A 22,920-nucleotide genomic window follows, 5' to 3' on the forward strand; every position below is an offset into this window, starting at 1 on the left:
GATAATAACATTTGACTGATTGAAATATTGGCCTGCTCAAGATCTGGGATTTTCTACATGATTTATAATAGCAGAGTGGAAACATTAATATCAAAGGGATGAATGGTGCATTTATTTAAATACTTGGCTTTACTTTGGCTGAAATGGAAATTGAGCATGGATTATTTTATATTAAAATTGTTTCATTAACCTTCTTCGTGCCCCCATTGTAAGTTGTTGTAATAGCTGACTATCCAATGGGCTTACTAGATATGGATAATATTTTCCTTAACAAAACATTATCTTTTATGTGACAATAATTTTCTTTATCTGTACATCAGTATTGTTCTTGTTGTTTGCCTCAGCCTATGCCAATATCTCGATGGAGTATGATGTGTCTACTCTCATTTATTAAGGTAATGCCCTACAGAAATGTAGTGCTTTATTTAAATTGTATATGGGTCATATTTTCGTATTCTGAACTAACAGTTAGTCTTCACTATTCTAATTAAACAACTATGTTATCTTCTTGAATAATGATGTACAGCTCAGGCAATGATGAGGGTGATACTGTATACAATGTGTACAGTACAATCCATTCTGTGTAAAAAAAACTTTGTCATCCTTCTTTACCATGGAATGTGTTAAATGTGCATGCAACCAAGGGCTAAGGGGTGACTGGATTTTTCAGTGGGCCATGTTTACTGTATTTCATCACCATTTGAATTGTTCTGTGAGCGCACTAGAAAGACCCAGAAAAAGCCCTTTTCTGGTTTGCCATAACACTAACTTTGCCATTATCAAGCAAACAATAGTGAGCAGAGAAGCAGCAGCTTTATTCAATTTGATCAATACAAATTATATTTCTTTAACTGCTTAAATTTGCTTGGCCACATGCAGCTCATAATTAAGTGGGTGTTTTTTTTTTTCTCTCTTTTTTTGTCCCATATAATGGCATACCAGGCAGTTCAATATTTCCAAATAATAATAAAAAAAAGATTACCATTTGTGATGTAAATTGTAAAATGTGGATGAATATGGCTCACAGGAAGTACAGCCATCTGAATGTGAAAATATATATTGTGGCAAATACTGAAGTACTCATCTGAGCATCCATTTGAGCTTGGAGGGCCACGATTAAATGACTGAATAATCTAGACTTTTTCTGTACATTTGTATAAACTGCATAAATTGAAACACATCCTCACCTTTCAGAGTACAACAAAGACAGCGTTTGAATAAATGATGCAAGCAGCTCAGCGATTGCCTTCAGTTTTGGAAAAATAATATGTAGAGGTAGAGGTATTTTCAAATAACACCAAAAGGTATTTTTTAAATATTGTTGAATCTTAGCATGTAAGTTTTTTAAAAACATTAATCTACTTTTAATTTACAAATCCCTATTGTGGCTTTATGTACTTTTTTAAAAGAATAATGTTTTCAGCACAAATAAAGTTGCATGGTGCTGATGATTCCCATCCCTTGAAGTTTTTTATTTTACATATCAGCTTTCACAATTAAAAATTCCACCCAGCTATACTTTTTAGAGTAATTCAAATTCCAGCATATTTCTCAAGGGTACAGCAGGAGGCACTTGAATTGGTTGGCCTCAGGTTAAAATTCCATGGTACCTGCTCTCCTCTCATCATTTATTTCATGAAATGTATTCACTGTGGTTAACTGAATGATGGAAAAAAAGAATTATTTGCACAAAAGTCTCTACTGCGACAGTGAAAGTAAGTAAAAATAATTACAGTCAAAAATGGTTGACGCTTTTGAAACATTTCTTTGAGGATTAAAACTAACATATTCATCATTAAGAACTATCTTTGACTAATTTCTCAAAGGAGCCTCTAAATCAGTGAAGTTTCATATTTACAATTTAGATTATTCTTAACAGTGAATATTTCTCACTTTATTAGCAGCGGCAGACACAGCAGCTCCATCACACACCACACAATGCTCTTGAAAATCACACCTTTGGCACACCTCCATCAAAAACACAAAGACAGAGTCGCAGAGAGCCATGTTGGATTACATTCGGGAGAATGAGGCTGGGCAGCATGGCCACCTGAACTTCTACTCTGTATTGTCACAGAAAATGTAAAACAGCTCTACCAGAATCCTTGCATTTAGAGAATCCAGGAAGGCTGCTTGCTCTCTCAGCCACAGGTGTACGCACATCACTACAGAAATGACTGGGTACACAGGGAAAAAGATACAAGGTCTACAAAGTAAAATTCAGGATATCTGCAGCTTAAGACTAGATTGGAGGTCCTCAAAGGAGCACTACTTGATAGGCTGATGGCATTCACTGCCCATAGCCACTGGCTAAGGCTTCCTGTATACCAAACACATCTATTTGGAGGGCTGTAACAAGATGTCTCTCTACATCTGTCATGGTATGAAAAAGCACTGCTGTGTCAACAGGTCAGAACTGAAGGTAACAATATGACATTTACATTTACATTTATTCATTTAGCAGACACTTTTGTCTAAAGCAACATACATCTCAGCAAAAGTACAATTTATGCATTACATTGAGAGAAGGAGACATAGCTGCAGACATGAAAGTCTCAAGCAAACCTAGTTTGTTACCTACCACTTGCTGCACCGAGGTTCATCGTTCAAGTAGGTGCATAAAACACAGGCTAGACAAGTCCCGACACCCTCCCACCAATTTTTGAACGATATGAAATGCATCCCTTTAATTTCATCCTGGTTCATGACTGTGAGGCCCTGTAGAATCTGATGCACTAAAAGCTGTACCCATCTGCAGTGAACACCTGGTGCTGCCTCACAAAAAATGTAAATGTATTGTTAAGCACAATGTGACGGTATCTGGAAAGACACTGCCAATAATATACCTTTCTCTTTCGGAGAGAAAACATACCACATTAGTGAGGTGGGTGCCTTATGAGTATCTAATAGATGGACATGGGCATAGCCACTTAAAGTAGTCCCCTCTAGTTTATCAAGCTTGTGCACCTGACTTTACATTTTCGCTTATGAAGCCAAAACCCTGAACTTTACATTCTTGTGGTGTACATTATACCCTTGTTTAATCTGTTGTAGTGACCTGCAAAAAATAGCACAGGAATGTGGGTCTGAGTAAAGAGTACTTGGCAGAAGGGTGACACACTCCTGTGGCAGGGTCAGTGTTGGAAGGGAGACAGCAGCAGTACTCCAAGAACCCTACATAAAAATAAAAGATCTTCAGCTAAAGTATGATCCATTGCCTGGCAAGCTTCTCTCACAAGGTTCCTGATGTGTCACCATGACCAGGAATCAAGATTAACGGCAGGAATCAACGCGCAATGTCATCCAGGAAGGGTCAGGAACATGTCACTTTCTACCAACTGAAGATAAATGGCCACTAAGAGAAACATCCTTTTAGTGAACTTTATCATGATGGATGGTGTCAGTCTCGCGTGTGTGCCAAGAGATCCGATTTTTGCTGACCTCCTTATACAAATACAGACAAAGCCAAACAACACACAGAAATGTCTCCATCTAGACTTTCATTTTGCATTGATTAGCATGAATTTAAGGGACTGATGTTCATAAACCACCCAATTTCAGAAGGCAGGTAGGTCATGTACACTGTTGGTGCTGCTGGTTATGCAGCTTAAAGATTCAAAGCAAGTTATCAATAAACCGTTGTTGATATTAAGCGCGTTTACAGTCATTCACTAGAACTTGGGATTTTTTCCTCTGAAAAGTAGTGACATTTAGAGGCAGTTGACTTCAGAATGCAGTGCTGAATCTCTTCTGTTCTCCTGAGTACACAGTGCTACAACTGATGCAAAAACACACATTCTTTTGCAGCTTTATGATTTCCATGATCAAAACTCTCAGAAGACCAGTCACAAGTTTCTTAGAACATACAAAGCAGAAAACTGCACTTTATACATCCCATTCCATCCTTTCATGTGTTAGTCTTAATTAAAGTACTGTGCAAGGAGAAGAAATTTTGTGGTTGCTGAAATATCGTTGACTATTACTAAGCCTGCAAAATGGTTAGTGCAGCCATACTGCAAAGGAAGAAAAGATATATTCAGAAATCTTAAATTATATCTGTAGCATTTAGACAAGATTGTAGAAGACAGAAGATAAGTAGTTGTGATTGTGTGTGTATAGTGTTGAAACTAAAAGTCGAAAGTCTGGTATGGGGTCCTGCTGTTGTACACTTTACACAGACTATTATTTATGCAAACAAATATCTCAACAGATATTGAGCTACATAAATACAGAGTGTAAGTTGTGTTTCTTTGGATAAAAGTGTTCTATCCCTATAATGAATAAATCAATAGTTGTTCATTTCTTTGGCGTTGTGAATCAGCCTAGAATTAAAAGATTTATCTCAGTTTCCAGCATGCCTCTGTTATGCTTTTTGTTCGTGTTTCCCTTCCTCTGGAATAAGTTTACTTTCTCAAAACCACGCAGCTGCTGTTCCCAGATATTTGCGCTGATAGATCAGTTCTGAGATTTGTTTCTCTGGATGTTTTGATTTTACTTCAAGACTTCAAAACTGTTTTAGGCTGATATACTTTTCCATTTAGCATTTTAAAAAATTCTCTTTAAAACATGGAAAAATCAACAATTATGACCACATAATAGTTGTGAGTATAAATTTGTATCTACCTTGGTTTGGAGGACAGAAGATATGATATAGCCACTCCAGAGAGAAAAATTATTACACTGCTGGGAATGAAAAGTATATAGTAGTTTCAGCAGGAGATTACATGTTGCATCAGTGAGATGCTGATAAAACTTAAATTGTGGAAAACATCAGACTGGAATCTGTCTACCTTGGCAAACTAGCCAAAAAATAGATTTTTTTTGGATTTACCCAGAACTCCAATTCAGTCTGATCTCATTTTAAAACTCTGACACCATAAATAAAAATTGCACAGCAAACCATGGCTTTTTGGTCTTGGCAACAATATATAAATATATGTATACAACGTAAGCATTTTGTCATTCTTATGTAAATTAATGGCTCTGACAGTACACGTGCCATCAACACTTGATTTAATATTTAAAATGTTTAGGGGAACTTAACCTCCTGCCAGAAGGCGCTATAGTGATTAGGGCTGTTGCCATGTATTCTGAAGGTTTTTGGTTCAGATCCCCTTCCTGCTGTACTCCTGATCAAGGTACTTGCCCAGAACTGACATAGTAAGGATGCTCTGTGGTGTAAACTTCAGCAAGTGGTTAGCAATACTCGTGTGAAGTTAAAGGCCTAACATTGTAAGTCACCCTGGACAAAAGCGGGAGTTAAATCAAGGTCAATAATAAGAATGCTAAGCACAGCAGAATCCAGTCCAATAGAATCCCTGCATAATGACTTTATTTGCAACTGAATTCATACTTAATTAGCTTTCATTGAGTGGTTGAATGATGGGATGTTACTACTGAAATTAACCGAAAACATTATTTGATGACTCAAATAACTGTAAAGGTTAAAAATAAGCAAATTCATTTCCATTTCTTCCTGCCTCATAAAAAGATAAAAAAATTTATTCATTTTAAATTAATCAGTGATTACTATAAATTCATAGGCCTACTCCTGCACTTGGGCTTTGATGTATTAAATAATTTAGACTGATCAGTTTTTTAAGATAAGTAGAAGCTAATTTTGCTACATTTTTACAAATGGTCAAAGAAAGGGAGCATATTTTATTAGCAAAAAATATAGTAGAGTTGGTTTATAGCATTTACACTTTAATGTGTACTGCTCAATAAGTGATTGTGTTTAACAGAGCCGAGAGTTTGAGTTCTAAAACATCAGTTTCATTTGAGTCGTGCTATTTATAAAATATTTATGAAATGAACAGTCAGATCAACAAGACAACAGAAGTCACATCCGCTGGAGGTCACCAGGGATTATGATGTTTTTAGGATTAAACCCTGCAAGCGCCCTTGATGTAAAGTTTGTTTCAAATAAGAAACACACACACACACACACACACACACACACACACACACACATACACATTTTCAGAACCACTCGTCCCATACGGGGTCACGGGGAACCAGAGCCTACCCAGTAACACAGGGCGAAAGGGGACACACCCAGGACAGGACACCAGTCCACCACAAGGCACCCCAAGCAGGACTCAAACCCCAGACCCACAGGAGAGCAGGACCATGGCCCAACCCACTGCGCCACCGCACCCCCTAAGAAAAACACTTTGTGGGCAATTTTTTTAAAATCCTCATCCCATGCAAATAATTTAAGATTTATTTTGTTATAAAATGAATGTTCTGGCTTATTCAAGAGGTCTTACATCTACTGGATGGCATGTATGTATGGAAAGAGATGAGTTTTTTGTTTTTTTTTTTTTAAAAAAAAATCAGTGCTTTTTGAATTCCATACCAAGAACCTCTCCTAATGTTTCAGACATGTCAGCATTCAGGACTTCAGATAAACTTAAAACAAAAATAAATAATTATGTTTTTCATAAATTGCTTCCCATAAAACCTTTGTAATATAATTCATGCATCTCATCTTAATAAGGGAGACACAGACACTTATGAACAAATTTGTCAACAGCCACACACTGTGCTGAACGGCCTGAAACTGCTTTGATGTTGATAATGAAATAGTACACATAAAAACGGCAGAATGGTACTGAAGTACTTACTAAAGTACAGCAACTTCCATTTTAAGATACAGGATGAATCCTAAGGATTTAATTTCTTTTTCTGGAGTACTGACAAGGAACAGGGATGCGTTTAAATCAAATTTCTGTAATCTTACACTGAGTCATATCCTAGTAATAAAATATAAGTGCATTTCCATGATCCTGTATCTCCTACTGTTCAACTTCCTTCTGCAGTTCCTCCAAACACTCACACAGACTTATTACATGTAGAGAGCCAACAAAAACTGCAATGTTATTGCAGCGGGGGGTGCGGTGGCGCAGTGGGTTGGACCACAGTCCTGCTGTCCGGTGGGTCTGGGGTTCAAGTCCCGCTTGGGGTGCCTTGCGACGGACTGGCGTCCCGTCCTGGGTGTGTCCCCTTCCCCCTCCGGCCTTACGCCCTGTGTTGCCGGGTAGGCTCCGGTTCCCCGTGACCCCGTATGGGATAAGCGGTTCTGAAAATGTGTGTGTGTGTGTGTGTGTGTGTTATTGCAGCTGTAGGTATATAATTCAACTTGGAGTATGTTGTGGGTTAGGGAGTCAAGATGGAGTTATGAACATCAGTTCAGGTCCGTCCCAGACTGTGTGGGTGTTCATTCAAGTTCTTTCTGAATTTGTCTGGATTTCCTCGTGGTCCGCCACTGTTATTCCCATGTTCCATTCTCTTTAATCAGTGGCACTCTATGGCTGTACCTGTGTTTGCCTAGCAGTGGCTGGCATCCTGCCCAGGATGTCCATTATCTGTCTAGCAATGGATGGATTATGTTATCTAATGCTGCACCACTATAAAATCTAACAAAAAAAGGAAATATTTCTTCCATTTGCATTCATTTAGCTGAAACGTTTCTCCAAAGCAGCTTCTAAGCGGTTCAAGGTGCCTTGCTCAAAACTATAACAGCATGAGGTGGGATTCAAAGTCAGGTCCTTCAAGTGGACCTGGGAAGGGCGTTCTTCTAACCACTATGTTACCTGCTGACCATGTTTGGACCTCTCAAAACAAGGTTAAACGCATGCATGATATGCAGGTGGTTACAAAATGGCTCACCTTTAATTAAAAGCGAGATATTTACCACCGTAAAGGTGTAAAAAATTGTTGTCTCAGCATTTATTGCTTACTGAAGAATAATGAAATCTTTGGGTGATAGCAAATAAGCAGTTGGGATATTAGACCATTGCTGATATCATTTTAAAAACAAGCATTTTCTTGAGTTAAATAGTATCCTTTATATTACACTTAAGTCTAACAGATATTTTGGGATCAGAGATCTTTAGTAGATGAAGAAATATCACTTGTGTTTTTCCGAAATTTATGTAAGCAAGCCAAAACAACATTTACATGGCTTTTGATATACTGGTCTTATTATTTTCACAATATATTCAACAAGGGATTTATTGATCCTCTGCAGGGTGCCAGACATTAGCGGTGAGAGATGTGCAGCTCCTCGAGTTGTTGCCAGTAGCTCCCATTGTGACGTTGTGTGACAAACAGCCTCTGGACTGTCGCGAGCACAGAGGCAGCGCATACTGCTGGCTCACGGGCCTTCCTGGCACATGCAGGAAGATGTTACAGACAGCCACTAATAAGGGAGAAGTGAGGATGGCTACCTTGGGGCAAAAACCGGGAGAAGGAATACAATAAAGAGTTTAATATTTTAGCATAAATCACAAGAGTCACATGGTAAAGTTAATGTCGCTGAAGGGATTGCCCTTGTGTTAAATTTTTTACTTGTGACAAGAACTCTAAAAGTACATTATAGTAGAATAAATAAACTGTAGACAGACTCACTCTCTCTCACACACAAATCAGTATATATACTGTGTATGAATGTATAGATATACCAGTTACAATAAAAATAAACTGAAGATTCAAAGTGACTGAAGCAGCGCTCTATTTAAAGCACACACACACACACACACACACACACATTTTAAGAACCGCTTGTCCCATACGGGGTCACGGAGCCTACCCGGTAACACAGGGCGTAAGGCCGGAGGAGGAGGGGACACACCCAGGACAGGACACCAGTCCATCGCAAGGCACCCCAAGCGGGACTCGAACCCCAGACCCACCGGAGAGCAGGACTGCGGCCCAACCCACCGCGCCACCGCGCCACCGCACCCCCTCTCTATTCAAAGCAAAGTTGTGTAAAAGTATACCTCTGGTCTACTACTTCTACTTTTTAGAAAGAGGCTAAATACTGCATGCAATGTTTCCACATATTGTATTTTTCCTATTTTGTGTTTATGTACATGTAACTTGCGTTAATGTTGGCTGACTTAGTTGCTGCAACGTGATTAGAGAAAAATGCTAATTAGGTAATCTTAACTTTGAAATGAGTCCCAGTCATAAGATTCACATTTATGTTCTAATACACAAAAACACAATCTGCTTCGATGATCGTCTACAGGGTGAACATAGTAAATTAGCATGAGGCATTAAAGTTACGAGTGACAGATGGCAAAAAAGAATTTACGTTTATTCCCACTCACAGGATGATGAGGAAAACTTAAAATTAATTCGCTATTATATCTGTGAGCATGGATCACATAAGCCAACTTTGCAAAAGGTCAAAAGATCCACATACACGTTTATAGCCTTTGATGCACAATAACTGTAAATGTGTACAGAATATCTCTGAAAGGTCAAAAGAACAGATTACACTACCTTCGCATGCGCCTTACCTTGTTCGTGTTTAACAAAACGTTTGCAGAACCTGTCATTCAACATTGTCATGTGAATATTGTTTCTCAGGATTTGTTTAATATAGATCCCGTCCCCAATTAAATGTTAATTTCGTGTATTTTCACCATGGCAATGGGATGACTCACACCTAATTTCACTTAATTTGGAAAAAAAAGGTTTGCAATTATACAGCACATCAAGCTATCACCACAGTAACTGTTTCTTACACAAATGAACTCCTGTTGTATTTACGCAAAGACTAATATGATGAAAGCAGTCTTTGGTAATTACCGCAACAATAGGGTTTAAAATAGGTCCGAGTGAAACACATCAGACAAGAGTAATGACCTTCGGGGTCCAGAAAGCAATGCAAACAAGCCTGAACAGTGATTGGCGACAAGGCTATTTTTCAGCTCTGGCCTGCAGCTCAGACAACTGATTTATTTTCACATTTATTCTCACAGTGTACATGGGCCCAGCTCTCTAGACTAAAGGGCCACATTCAGGTACTGTCACCATAAAAAATGCCAAGGTTCATGTTCCCCAACAATGTCCATGTTTCAAAAGCCTTCAAGCACAGCTATCATAAGTCTCAGGAGCAGTATGATATAGAGGCTCTTACTTATATGATATATGAATGCAAAACCAATCGGCTTAGCTGGCAGATGACCTCTGCATATCTATATCCATGCAAAACAGAAGTTATATATGTATTTTTGCTGTTACAGAGTAGTTTGCTTCAGTGAATTGTCTACTTTGGAAAACACACTGCTGTGTTTCATCAGTAACTCCCTGAGATAAAAATAGTCAGTGAAACCTGTTAATTTACCAGAGCACAGAAAAAGAAAGTATTTACTGGGCTTCAGCACCACGCTTTAAGAGATGTTCACATTAACAAAGAGCCCCCACAGGCCAACAGACCTCTGCTATATTATTTGCCAGGATGCCAGATGCTCAGATGGACACATATTAAGACTCCCTGACTGCATTCACAGAGGTAAATGTAAATAGCGTAAGGAAGGGTTATAAGAAGGATTTCTACTCGGCAGAGGAGCAATCTGATGAAAATGTCTCTAATAGCCACATGCTACAGACTTACTGGAGTCAAATTAAGTTTCTCTAATTATAGTGGTGTCCCTCGGCAGATAGGGTTCTCTTGCTCTTAAAATCATTACTGTTTCAGAGACTTTGTAGGAAGGCCATTACGAAATGAAGCGGAATCAAACTAAACTTGTGCTGGAAAAAAAATGGTTAGCAGGTCGCAATTATGTAAACCTCGACTGACACCCTTTCCAGAGGTTACTCTACCTGTCACTGTATGCTTCCTGGATAGGCTCCAGACCAACATGAGCCACACTGGATGCGTCATTATTGACAATGGATGGATGAATGGATGGATGGAATAAGGTAAGTAATTACACTAATTTATGAATTAATCCATAGTACAAGCAGTTCCTGCGTTACGAACGTCTGACTCGCGTAAAACCTGTAGTTACGAAGCACCCCCCGTAAAGCCTGCTATATTAAAAATCCGAGTTACATATGATTCGTAATAACAAACAGGTGCTACTTTGCGAGCCACATCAAAACATCGAGCATCTACAGCGGTTCATCAACTCGTTATTATCATTACATTGCATTATTGTTATCATTACTGTATTATTATGTTAAAGATGTTTTGGTGTATCTGGAAGTGTTTCTTTAACGTTTTTTATGCATAGGACGGTACACAATGTGGTGTCCGAAAGGAAGGTACATCGTTCTTTGGAAGTTTTACTGAAACACAGCACTGGAACACTTGGAATGCACAAATAAGAGTTTATTAAGAACAGCAGCTCGTGTCACAATCTCACTGTGGAACCTATTTTGCTCCCACGCGAAAAAGCCCACGTTAGACATAGTGCAGCCTATAACAATTCCCACTTCAATTAAGAATTAACCAATGATAATTAACCTTTGTCAACTTACACCCTACAGGCTGGCAGGAATCTTTCTTTTATAAAACTCTCAGTGATTCGTTCTTGGTGTAAAACAGCACACACAATATACTATATATACACTAAGACAAATATTTGACAAACTGACGTTAGATACAAAACATACCTTACTGTTCCGACTTACATACAAATTCAACTTAAAGACAGACTTAAGGACGGAACTCATTTGCAATCCGTGGACTGCCTGTATAATAATTTACATTTCAGCAGATCTTTTACGAATACTTGTAAGTCTATACTTTGTACAGGGTTTACCTGGCTCAAACCTGACTAAGGCTGCAGCTTGGCAGGTTCTGGTCTTGCTTTCCACAAGTTGTCCTCTCAATGATTACTGTCTTACTGATACAGGAAACACAAAATAGCATGAACATGAAGTATACTACAGTGACGTCTGTGTCACATACAAGAAACACAGAAGAGGGCTTTAATAGGAATTTACATTAATCTTATGCAGATTCTGTCATTATTGCTTACTGTTCACCTGAGGCTGGGATTTTCCTGTGGTGTATGCTTCTCTGCTGCCCACTCATTTACTGCACTTGTACATAAGAGACATGTAAATACCCAAAAAAACACTCAGCCATAGGTGAACTTCATGGAAATGTACTGTGTTGCCACATCATGCAGCATGGCAATTTTCAGTTCTGCTACTTGCAGCCCCCTGTGTGTGTTGCACTTTGTCTGAACTTGTCATTAATTTATGTTTATCAAGCAACTAAATGAGCTGTTTACATAATGCCTGATTCGGGTCAAGTAACATTCAAAGGGTTTGATTTAGTCAGATTACCTGTACTGGTAAATTTCAGATTGCATTTCTTTTTTCCTCCACTGAGTTTAAAAAAAAACACTTGAGATTTCTGTTAACCATGACGGAGCATACAAGGTATGCACAGTCTATTGACCATCACATAAAAGCTGAGATATATACTGTATTTCCAGTTATGACATGGGCCTAAATATGAAGCTAACACATAGACTCAGTGTACATATTCTGCCAGATTTTGATTTTTGAATTGTGGCCAGTACATTTTTTTTATTGAAGATACCAAATTTTTTTGTGTTTGGCACAATTGTAAGACAGTGAATAAATTTGAATAAAGTGATTCCCTTTAGCTAAGGTGTATAGGAATACAAAAAACTGGCCTGTTTTCAGATTTTTCTAAATTTTCAAAATGTTTCTGGGAATTTTTATTTTTTTTCCCACATGTGAAAAAATTCAGCCAAAACATTTTTGAACACCAACCAACACCTGTCCCAAGAGGGTCAAAGTGAGCTGGAGCCTGCCCAGCAAGACAGGGCACAAGAGAGGAGGACACACCCAGGACGCGACACTAGTCCATCACAAGGCACTCCAAGCAGGGCTCAAACCCCAGTCCCACCAAAGAGCAGGCACTGGCCAAACCCACCACACCACCACATGCAGTTTTCTAATACAACATTCTGTATAAACAAATTTAGGATTACAGACTTGCAGGATTCTTTATTTTTCTTATCTATGCAAATGTTTTTTTTTTTTTTTTTGCAAAAAAGATGACAAAACAAGCCAACCGTACTTCCAATATCAAAAATCATTCATTTTTAAATGTAATTTTCACCTGTCAGTTTTCTCAGCATATTTCATTAGCGCATTATCACTGTGTATAATTTAAATAGGCCAAACAGGGCAATTTCTGTTCCTGTTCCCCAAATTAGCAAACATCAGATTGACATAATGTGATAAATGACACTGGGGATTCATGGAATAAGAGTTTAAAGATGGGAATTAATCAAACTTAGTAAACTACAATGTGTTTTTAATGGTACAAAAATTTGTGCACAAATGTTTCTGCTTCATTTAATTTTAGATTAATATTCCTCATTCCTCATAACATTCCTTTGTTTGTGCTGTATGATTGATGAGGTGTTGACAATGTACCTGTTAGTTTAACCTGGCATGAAACTAAGAAACATTTTAGTCATTAAAATTAGGAAAATTTAATTGTATTACTTGCCATGAGTGGCATGATGGCACAGTGAGTGGCTCTGCTGCTTCACAATACCGGGGTGGTGTGAGAGAATGTGGGTTTGATCCCTGCTCACTCTATGCAGAGTCACTATGTTTTCCCTATGCATGAGTTTCTTGTGGTGGCTCTGGTTTCCTCCCACACTCCAAAAAAGATGCAGTTCAGGTGAACTGGTGACTCCAAATTCCCCTGTGTGTGTGTGTGTGTCTGTACCTACCATGTAAAGGACTGGTGTCCTGCCTAGGGTGTACCCTCCCTCAGCCTTGTGACCAGGGCCTCTGGGATGCCCTCTGGATAACTGTGACCCTGCTTGGGACGATGGATTATTTGCCATGATGCCATTTCTTGTAAGGTGATATAGAGGTTCTCTCAATGAAACTTCACCTTTGGCTTTTAGAACCAAGTGTCTCAATTGAAGTAATGATGTCAACATTGGTGAACAAGAATAGAGTCAGTGACCTTATATAAGGTTATGATTAATTTACTTCACGAGCTTAGCCAGTTTGTCTGCCTTAAAAAATGCAGAAATTTAAAAATCATTGCACAAAATCATAGAAGCAGCCTGGCTGATCACATGTCATACCTGATCATTGATCTAGCTCTTATTTTGAATGTAAGAATTTATCTAGTTCTTAGGAAACCTATGCTTATTTCAGACAGGTGAACACAGGCTCACACTCCCTCTTTTACGTGTGATGTGAGCCACCACATTTTTATTCTGTGGGCTGCAGACTTTATTAGGCCTAACAGCATGCATGCGAAGTGGTTCTTCGTCCAGTTTTTCCCACAGCTCTGCATATGCCCATCTGTAGCTGGTGTGGCATAGCAAGGATTTAAACACAGAGCTTTACTATGGGTTGCACTGTCCTTTAGCAGGGGACACCTGGAGGGGTGCACGTTCAATTAAGGCTTTTATGGCATGTGCTTTTGCATATTATTTACTGTGTTTCATACAAAACACGACAACTTGCTATTAGTTTGAAGACTAACGTGAGTTTAGCAGGAAAACTTTAATTCCTATTCCAAAAATTATTCATTCCAACCTTAATTCATTGTTAGTGATCAATGAAATTTAGTGCAAATACTGTATATCACACTCTCCGTCTACCTATGGACTACCAGGACCCAGTGGAGAGTGCTGTTGCGCGTTTTATGTCTCCTTTAGTGATTTCACTGTTACAAAACAATAGACTGTGATTGTTGGGAACAGCAATGTTATTGTTGACTAGAAATATGATACTTTATCAACAAGCTTTGTGTCTCTTAAGGACTCTTGTTTCTGTGCAGTACCAGATGAAACCTTTATCACCATCACAGGGTACCCTGAAATTGGTGTTAACATGTGAAGTAAATGCAGACAGTACCTGTCTTGGTCTAAAAAATTATCATATAATTTTCTAAATGTTTTGGCTTCTTCTACAGCTATTTTTCCACCATGTTTGAATCTAGATTGATGAGGATCCTAAATCCCTACTTCATTATGATGATGGGAGAAGTTGGAAGATAATATGGAAGCTTTATTTAATTAAATAGTGCACAAAACTTTTGATGGTATTATGAGAACAGTTTCCTGCTGATATTCTGAAAGCAAAAGTGCTTTGCAAAGCTGCACGTAAATTGCCAGTGGAAATGCTGAAATTATTTACTTACAGTTGTTTGTTCAGAAATGGAGGGAAAATCCTTGAACTGTTTGAACTCATCAGAATATATATTTTTTTTTTTTAAAAAAATCACCAGATTCCTGGTTAGCAAATAATTGCACTGTCCCTTAACTGACAATTAAAATGTAATAAATATATTGAAATGGGAGTATGACTAAATCCAAATGTCTTGGAGAAATTTGGTTTTAACTGTGAACAATGACAATGGGACAATTTATATGACAATTCAAATGCAAAACTTGATCGGAGGACTTGACAACAAGTTGCTTGATGTTCTGACATTTCACTTCAGCTGAAACTACTAGTATTGATCTTTTTCCTCTGTAAGATTTTGCTAAAGTTAATCTGTCCTCATAGCTTTTAATGGTGATGTACACAGCTTTGCAAAAAAAGCCTTAAAGTGTTCATTTAGCAATGCCACAGTCATACCACAGTAAATGTTTTCTAAAACATAGTTCACACTTCTTCCAAACTTTTTGTACTTTTAGCCTAAAAATGTTTGTTCCACTTTAAAAAGACTTAAGGCTGAATACTAAAACTCAGCAACGGGGAAAGTATTGAAACTTACTAAATAAATTGTTTCCTTACTATGAATACTACATTGAAATGTATTTCTTTTATAGGGTTTATGTTTAATCTGTTTATACAGCCCATTATTGCCTAAACCTATTCTTTTTTCAAGGGCAGGGCAGCTGTTTCATTCCTACAGTTTCAGCATTTTCATGTGCTTGAACCTTCTTTGTCTTTGACCATTACATGACCTGCTAGCATCAAATTCTTAAATCTAGAAAAGGTTTAATGTAAGATACAGAAAATTTACATAAATCTGCTTGCCTACTGCTTGAACACTGACTCAGTGTCTGCAGTACATTGTTATACCTCTCTGGATGCAACTTATGATCTTCATTTTCTGTTCTGACATCTCCATTTCCCTGACAGATTATCACAGCACGTGTCCCCAAACAAAGCGATGGCTATCAGCTGTGCTTGGCTGAAGATTAGTACATAAACAACAGCCTGTGTTGTGTTACTCCACTTGGAGTACGTTTATTTTCTTCCCTCTAAATTATTTAAATGGATAAAAGCATATGCGGCACTTCATGTTTAGTTAACTTTTTCACAGTGTGCGGTAACTCCTCTTCAGAATTAAAATTGGTGTGAAGTACGGTACATTGTATGGTTTAAAAAGTAATATCTTTTAAGGGCATTGACTAATTTCTTTGTCTGTAAAAAAAGGGACTTATTTGTTACCGTTTTATCACTAGTGCCTGGCAGGTCTTCCATGCTCTACAGGAATATGAAATTTAAAAATGACCTTCTGGGATTATAAAGAGGATCAGACAAATTATATAATTTCAATTCGGCAATAATGAAAACAAGGAACTTGTCTCTCTGATTAATATTTTTTCCCACTTTACAAGAGTAGAGAACATAACAAAGCACTTTCCCGCCTCAAAGCAACTCTGTTCTCTGAAATGCATTTAGTCAAGAATGCAAGCAACAGTTCCATGTTCATCTACATTTCAGCAGCAAAACTGCTAGCTGCTAACCGTTGCTTTCAGAACTGCGTTACCTAAGCAACAACTACAATAACAAGACTGCAATAATAATGAGAAGACAAACAGTACCAGCTGCTGGTAGCAAAAGGGTTAGAACTGCTGTTTTTAGACCCAAAGGTTGCAGGTTGAAATCCAACCTCCAGCAATAGTACCATTGAGCAAGGTACTTACCTACAATTGCTCCTGCAAAAATTAGGCAGCTGGGCCGTGTAAATGGGTAAACAATTGTAAGTAGCTTAATGGTATAAGTGCTTTGGAGGAAAGCATCTACTAAATGAATACATGTACTAATAATGGGGTGGCGCAGTAGCGTCTCACAGCTGCTGGACTGGGGCTTCACATGTTACTTAAAATCAAATTCAATCTGTGTGGAGTTTGCATGTTCCCCTGTGGTTTATGTGAGTTTTCTGTGGGTGCTCCAATCTCCTTCCGTGTGTTTTCCAGGAGGATTGGTGACTCATATCCTCACAGTGTGAGTGAATGAGTGTGTGATATTGCTCTGTGATGGTCCATCAAGGGTGTACCCTGTCTCATATCCAGTGCTTTGGGGACAGGCTCCACGCCACACTGACCCTGTGCTGAAGAAGCAATTAGTGATAATGACTGGATGAAAGTGCAAACTATCTAACATCACTTGTATTCTTCATAAGAGACTTGGGTAATACCACGGAGACCGGCCAGGGTAGTCTCTCGCTTTTCACACAATTCCTAATCCATGACAAACTGCAGACAGTTTTATTACACAGGTGGGAAAGGGCTGGCGGTGAACAAACTCAAGTCTTTTCAAATATACTTAAATATTTGAACAGTGAAGCGTTCAATATACAAAATGTACTACATCATTGCACCAAGTCCTCAGTTATTTGAACAAATGAAGATAGGCCTGAAAAGAACAGCTTAAAATTAAACATTTTGAAGGCTCCTTTCTTCCTTTATGTAGAACAACCTCTCTCCTCTCTCTCTCTCTGCGCATGTGTAGCGTTATGTATCCATAGAAACCGCGCGCGTGCCCTGGCAATCAAATACGCCCTACGTCTAAACTGCTAATAGAGAGAAAAGACCCCTAATTTGAGCAGAACAGCGAGTTTCAGTGAATACATTTGAAGGCGCAATAAGGCAAAGTTCACGGACAAAAAAAGGCGGCGCAAAAGAAAAGAGAAAAAGAGAAAGGAGGAGAGAGAGTGCGTTTCTTTCGGTTAATTACTCACGCCCTACCTACCTGGGCCTGCTGCTTCTACAAGGTAACGCAAGCAAGAGAAGCAACAACGGCAGCATCGACCACAGTAATAGTGAGGTAAATTGGAAAAAGGGACAAACAGCGACAGTACGGAAGAGTTGCTGCCGAAGTGTACCGGTGACGGTGTATGTGGTACGAGCTAGAGGTGTGCTCCTGTCGCTTCAGGCTCAGCGCCCCCCCCGATTGTGCCCTCCGTTTCCCTATTGGTCACCACATGGCAACGCTGGACTTCTCCGCCAGCACTTTGTCAGCTTTTTAAAAGAGAGAAACATGTTCAAGAACGAATTCCAGGTATGTTTCGTACTCCAGACCAGTGCTTCCACATACTTGGTTCAAAGCATATTCATTCGTTGCAGTGCGACGCAGAATTGGACGAAAAGGCGGCGAATGGATACACACTCGAGTCTTTTCCCCGACTCGCTTGACCGCTGCTGGTCGTAGGTTCCAATCTCACGCCCCCCCCCCCCCAGCCAGTAGTATCCCTGACCCGGGCACTAAATCGCTCCTGTAAAGTTACCCAAGGAATAAATTGGTAAATAAGACTTAGTGGCAGTTGAAGTAGCTTAATCAGTGTAGCAAAGCCGCTTTAGAAAAGCGTCCGCTCAATGAATGAATCAATGTAATGTAATGTAATGTAAATGTCCCTTCGCTTCACCTTCTTGTCGTTTCCTGCGCCGCAGGGTGGCGCTGTTGTGGACATCTTCAGCGCGCAGGGCAGAGACCCCCTGGCCAAGTGGAAGCTGCGTGGGGGGCCGTCGGCAGTCTGTAAAGTGAGTCTTCATTGGCTTTCGCGTCTTATCATGCGCCTTTATTTTTTCTGGGGTTTATTTATTGGCAAATCTCTTTTGAAATAAATATGGTAACTCTGGGATAGCTGGAGCATAGTGGTTAGAAAAGTGGTTGGGTGGCACGGCGAGTAGCGCTGCTGTCGTCTTACAGCATGTGGGTGGTGCGAGAGGACATGGGTTCAATTCCCTGCTCAGTCTCTATGTTGAGTTTCCATGTTCTCCCTGTATCTGTGTGGGTTTCCTCCCACAGTCCAAAGACATGCTGTTCAGATTCCCCCATAGTGTGTGAGTGACAGAGAGAGTGTGTTCCACTGATTTATGGATGAGTGACCCAGTGTAAGTAGTGTATCTAGCAGTGTAAGTCACCGCGGTGAATAAGGTGTGTGGGCTGGTAACACCACATCATATCCATTAGAAGTCGCTTTGGCGAAAGCATCTGCTAAATGAATAAATGTAAAAGTGTTGCCTTTGGAGAAGGGGGCGTGGTGGTGCAGTGGTGCAGTGGGTTGGACCGCAGTCCTGCTCTCCGGTGGGTCTGGGGTTCGAGTCCCGCTTGGGGTGCCTTGCGACGGACTGGCGTCCCGTCCTGGGTGTGTCCCCTTCCCCCTCTGGCCTTACGCCCTGTGTTGCCGGGTAGGCTCCGGTTCCCCATGACCCCGTATGGGACAAGCGGTTCTGAAAATGTGTGTGTGTGTGTGTGTGTGTGTGTGTGTGTGTGTGTTGCCTTTGGTCCCAAAGGTTGCAGGTTTAAATCCTACCTCGGGCTGTTGTACTCCTGAGCAAGGTACTTAGTCTAAATTGCTCCACTAAAAAAAATTACCCAGCTCTTATAGGTAGGTGCATAATTGTTGGTGCCTTAATATTGTAAATTGCTTTGGAAAAAAAGTGTCAGCTTAAAAACATCCCCAGGGTCCCATGTTGGGACAAGCAGGCAGAATAGTGCCTTGGTTCAGGTCCATACCCTACTGTAGTAGCCTTGAGCTTGATAAAAGGAGTAAAATGGAGTAAAAATTGACCCACTGTTCAAAGGGCTAGGAGTAATTAGTCAGTGTAGAGTTTCCAAACAATATAACTTGCTTTGGACAATTTAAAGAAGTGTTAATTTTAACAAACAATAAATGTTCAGGCCATTAGAATACCAGAATTTTAAGCAGATGTGGGCAACACTTGTATGGGGCAAAACTGCAGGGAAAAGTGAAAGCAAGGCAGCCCACAAGAGTGCTTTATCTCTGGGAGTTTCTGCAAAGGGGATGGGAAGACAAAAGGTAAAGCACGAAAGTTCTCACTCAGAACTGCGGAAATTCTGTCTACATTCAAGAAGGTTCTGAAAACTCACCTTTTCTGGACCCATTTCGCCCAAGATTTCTCCAGCTCATGGACGGTGTAAATGTTCATGCACTGTAACTTCATGAGCATTACCAAATAAGCCTTTATTCAGCCGCTACTCCGGCATTGTATGTGATTGTTTGTGTTTTTTATAATATAAGAAAAAATTGGTAGGGGCGTATCAGGATTCGTCTATTCTGTGTTTTATGCACCTACTTGAACGATGAACCTCGGTGCAGCAAGTGGTAGGTAATGAACTAGGTTTACTTGAGACTTACATGTCTGCAGCTATGTCTCTTTCTCTTAATGTAATGCATAAATTGTACTTTGGCTGAGATGTACATCGCTTTGGACAGAAGCATCTGCTAAATGAATAAATGTAAATGTAAGACACCCCCCCCCCCAATGTTCATCACCCTGTGATTCCAGGATAGGATCTGGACCACTGCGGCCTTATCAGAAAAGAAACGGTTACTGAAAATGGATGGATGGGTAGTTTGCTTTGGTACAAAATTACATTTACTTATTTAACTGACACTTTACTCTGGAGCAACCTACAATGCTACTTACAACACTTATATATTACATGCAGGGGTAATTTTTGCGATAGCAGTTCATTACAAGTTCATTGATTTGTAACAGTAGCAATAGATTACACCGTTTATTTTGGGAAAGTGTCGTCGTCTTGTTGATATGGTGGTTGGGGAAATACTATGAACAATATTGAATACACCGTGTTGGCAATAAAGCATTTTAATAGTTAGCTTGTCCATTTTTCAACAACAAAAGTATATCTGCGATATGTAATTTGTGTATTATTGTGTTAAATAAATAATGGTATAATATTAAAATGTGTGTGTTTGTTTATGTAATTCATCAAATTTTTGTAGCACAACTAAAACTACTATAGTATTTACAGAAAGGGCTGCTGTGATGATCCCAAACCTATATTCATCACTTGTTTGTTCACCAGTGAGTATAAAGTTAAATATTGAGATGACCTGAGTTTGATTTGAGAAAATAATTTTTTCATTACTTAATTTATTGCCATATGCATAGTTAAAATCCAGTCAAATTTAAGTGCAGTTTGGTTATTTAATGGATATTATTTACATTTATTTATTTAGCAGATGCTTTTCTCCAAAGCAAGTGTGTCCCGTAAAAACACAATTTGCGCATTACATTAGGAGAAAGAGAGACATAGTTGTAGATATGTGGTTCTTAAGTAAACTTACTTTTATTTCTTTTCACTGTATGCACCGAAGTAGGTGCATAAAAAAAATTCATATTTAAACGTGAATGGCTGAATGGAGGTTTCATAAGAATATGCATGGTAAATGTATATTTTACCAAGGTGTGTTTTACAGTCAAAATATTATTTTTTTAAAAAATGTTTAAAGAATGTAATGCTGAATGCAATATATTCTGTTTTGTTGTGCATATCCAGAACTTTGACAAGACAATGAAGGGATTTGTATACATCCTGCAGGGCAGCAGCCAGACAAATAAAATGCAAATGCCAAAGGATAACAAAATGGCCCGTAAGTTCCAATCTGTACTTTTTAAAAACAAATTTTGTTAACATTTGTTGAGTGTTTTTATCTATACACACACACATTATTTGTACATTTTAGACTAATACATATAGTAAGAGTTCATTGCTTGTGTACCAGTTCTGTAGAAACACAGTATTGGCAGTAAGAGAGGTTTGCCTTTGCTAGTTATCTTTTCCATTATGAGTTCAATAAATTAGAAGGCCACAGGTTTCTTCCTGCAGGTCAGACCAGGCACATTGGAAGTAACAGATGTTCTCTCTGGCAGTACAGTGTTTCACCGGGCCTTTTGCAAATTGAACACGGCTTACTGTCAAAAGCACTTTGAACAGGAAAGTGGGCTGTGTAGCCAAAAGGTAGAGAGCCACGGAGAAATCAAGACTTGATGAGTTTTGGTTGTTTGTGATTTATGTTCCTGAACTTTTGTGGTGTCTCTTTTTCCAAATAGCTGAGTAGAGTTTTTTTGTTACTTGTGAGTGTTTCTATAATGGATAAAAGTAACAAAAATTCAAGTCAGGCATATCAAGTGGTAACTGTTGTTTTGCCCTGAAATACTTTTATTTAACTGACAGTTCAATGAGGCTAGTAACTGTTATTTCACGTAATTAAGCTTTGATTGAATGGATGCCTAATTGTTATATTTAAAAAAAAAATAAAATCCATAGCTTGGCTTTAACTAGGGTTTTATTTCATTTTGTCAATGAGAGCTTAATTTGAGCTATGACAACCAGTTTGTGAGAGATCCTATTCTCCCCTTTTTTCATATTAGCAGTTTTCAGCTCCTTTTTTTTGTAACTACTGTATATTGCTTTGAAAATTGAGAATATCGTTTGTATTTCAGAACATTTAGTCTAAATAGAAGCTACTTTGACATAAAACGCATTGTTAGACGTTGAATAATGCCAAATCTCTATTTTTAAATGAGTACATAGTATAATCACAAGAAAATTCTAAAAAATGATGAGAACAACAGTGATAGAGTGTTCTGTGTCAGAAAGATCCTGGGCTCCTGTAGATTAGGTCCTGGCTCTTGTTCCTACTTGGCATCAGCCTGTTTGTGTCACCCTTACGCTTTAACAATTTTTTTGATATTCAGCATTGCTGTAAGTAACTTTGGTCAAAGTAGTTATTATTATTATTATTATTATTATTATTATTATTATTATTATTATTATTATTATTATTATTATTTGTTCTGTCTTTTCAGAAAATTGTTGTTTCATTGGCACTGGAAAAAAATTATTTAGATGCTAGGCGGTGATGTTTTTATGTCTGGAATCTAATTTATGTGTTTTTTTTTATTTCAGTTGGGCTCATCCAGAGGTTCCTTGTACTTCAAGTGTACATACCACTCGGGAAAGATTTCTCTACAGAACTGATGTAAGAGTACCCTCGTACAGCAGACTAGTTTTACAGCAGGCTATTACAGAAGGTCCTTGATGAATGAATGAAGTAGAACGATGATGGATTATATGTCATTTGTA

At 38.7% G+C, this 22,920-nt stretch overlaps 1 protein-coding gene across 1 annotated transcript in view; it reads left to right on the forward strand.

Annotated features, from left to right (window-relative positions):
- The first annotated feature begins 17,571 nt into the window (after positions 1-17,571).
- cfap20dc (CFAP20 domain containing) overlaps positions 17,572-22,920 on the forward strand; it is a 46,389-nt gene continuing 41,040 nt past the window's right edge. Inside the window, exons 1-4 of the mRNA XM_018760815.2 lie at positions 17,572-18,060; positions 18,450-18,539; positions 21,331-21,424; positions 22,744-22,816. Coding sequence (XP_018616331.2) covers positions 18,040-18,060; positions 18,450-18,539; positions 21,331-21,424; positions 22,744-22,816 — 278 coding nt within the window. The 5' untranslated portion in view covers positions 17,572-18,039. The remainder of the gene's footprint in view (positions 18,061-18,449; positions 18,540-21,330; positions 21,425-22,743; positions 22,817-22,920) is intronic.

Source organism: Scleropages formosus, chromosome 2 (genome assembly GCF_900964775.1).
Source record: "Scleropages formosus chromosome 2, fSclFor1.1, whole genome shotgun sequence".
NCBI lineage: Eukaryota > Metazoa > Chordata > Actinopteri > Osteoglossiformes > Osteoglossidae > Scleropages > Scleropages formosus.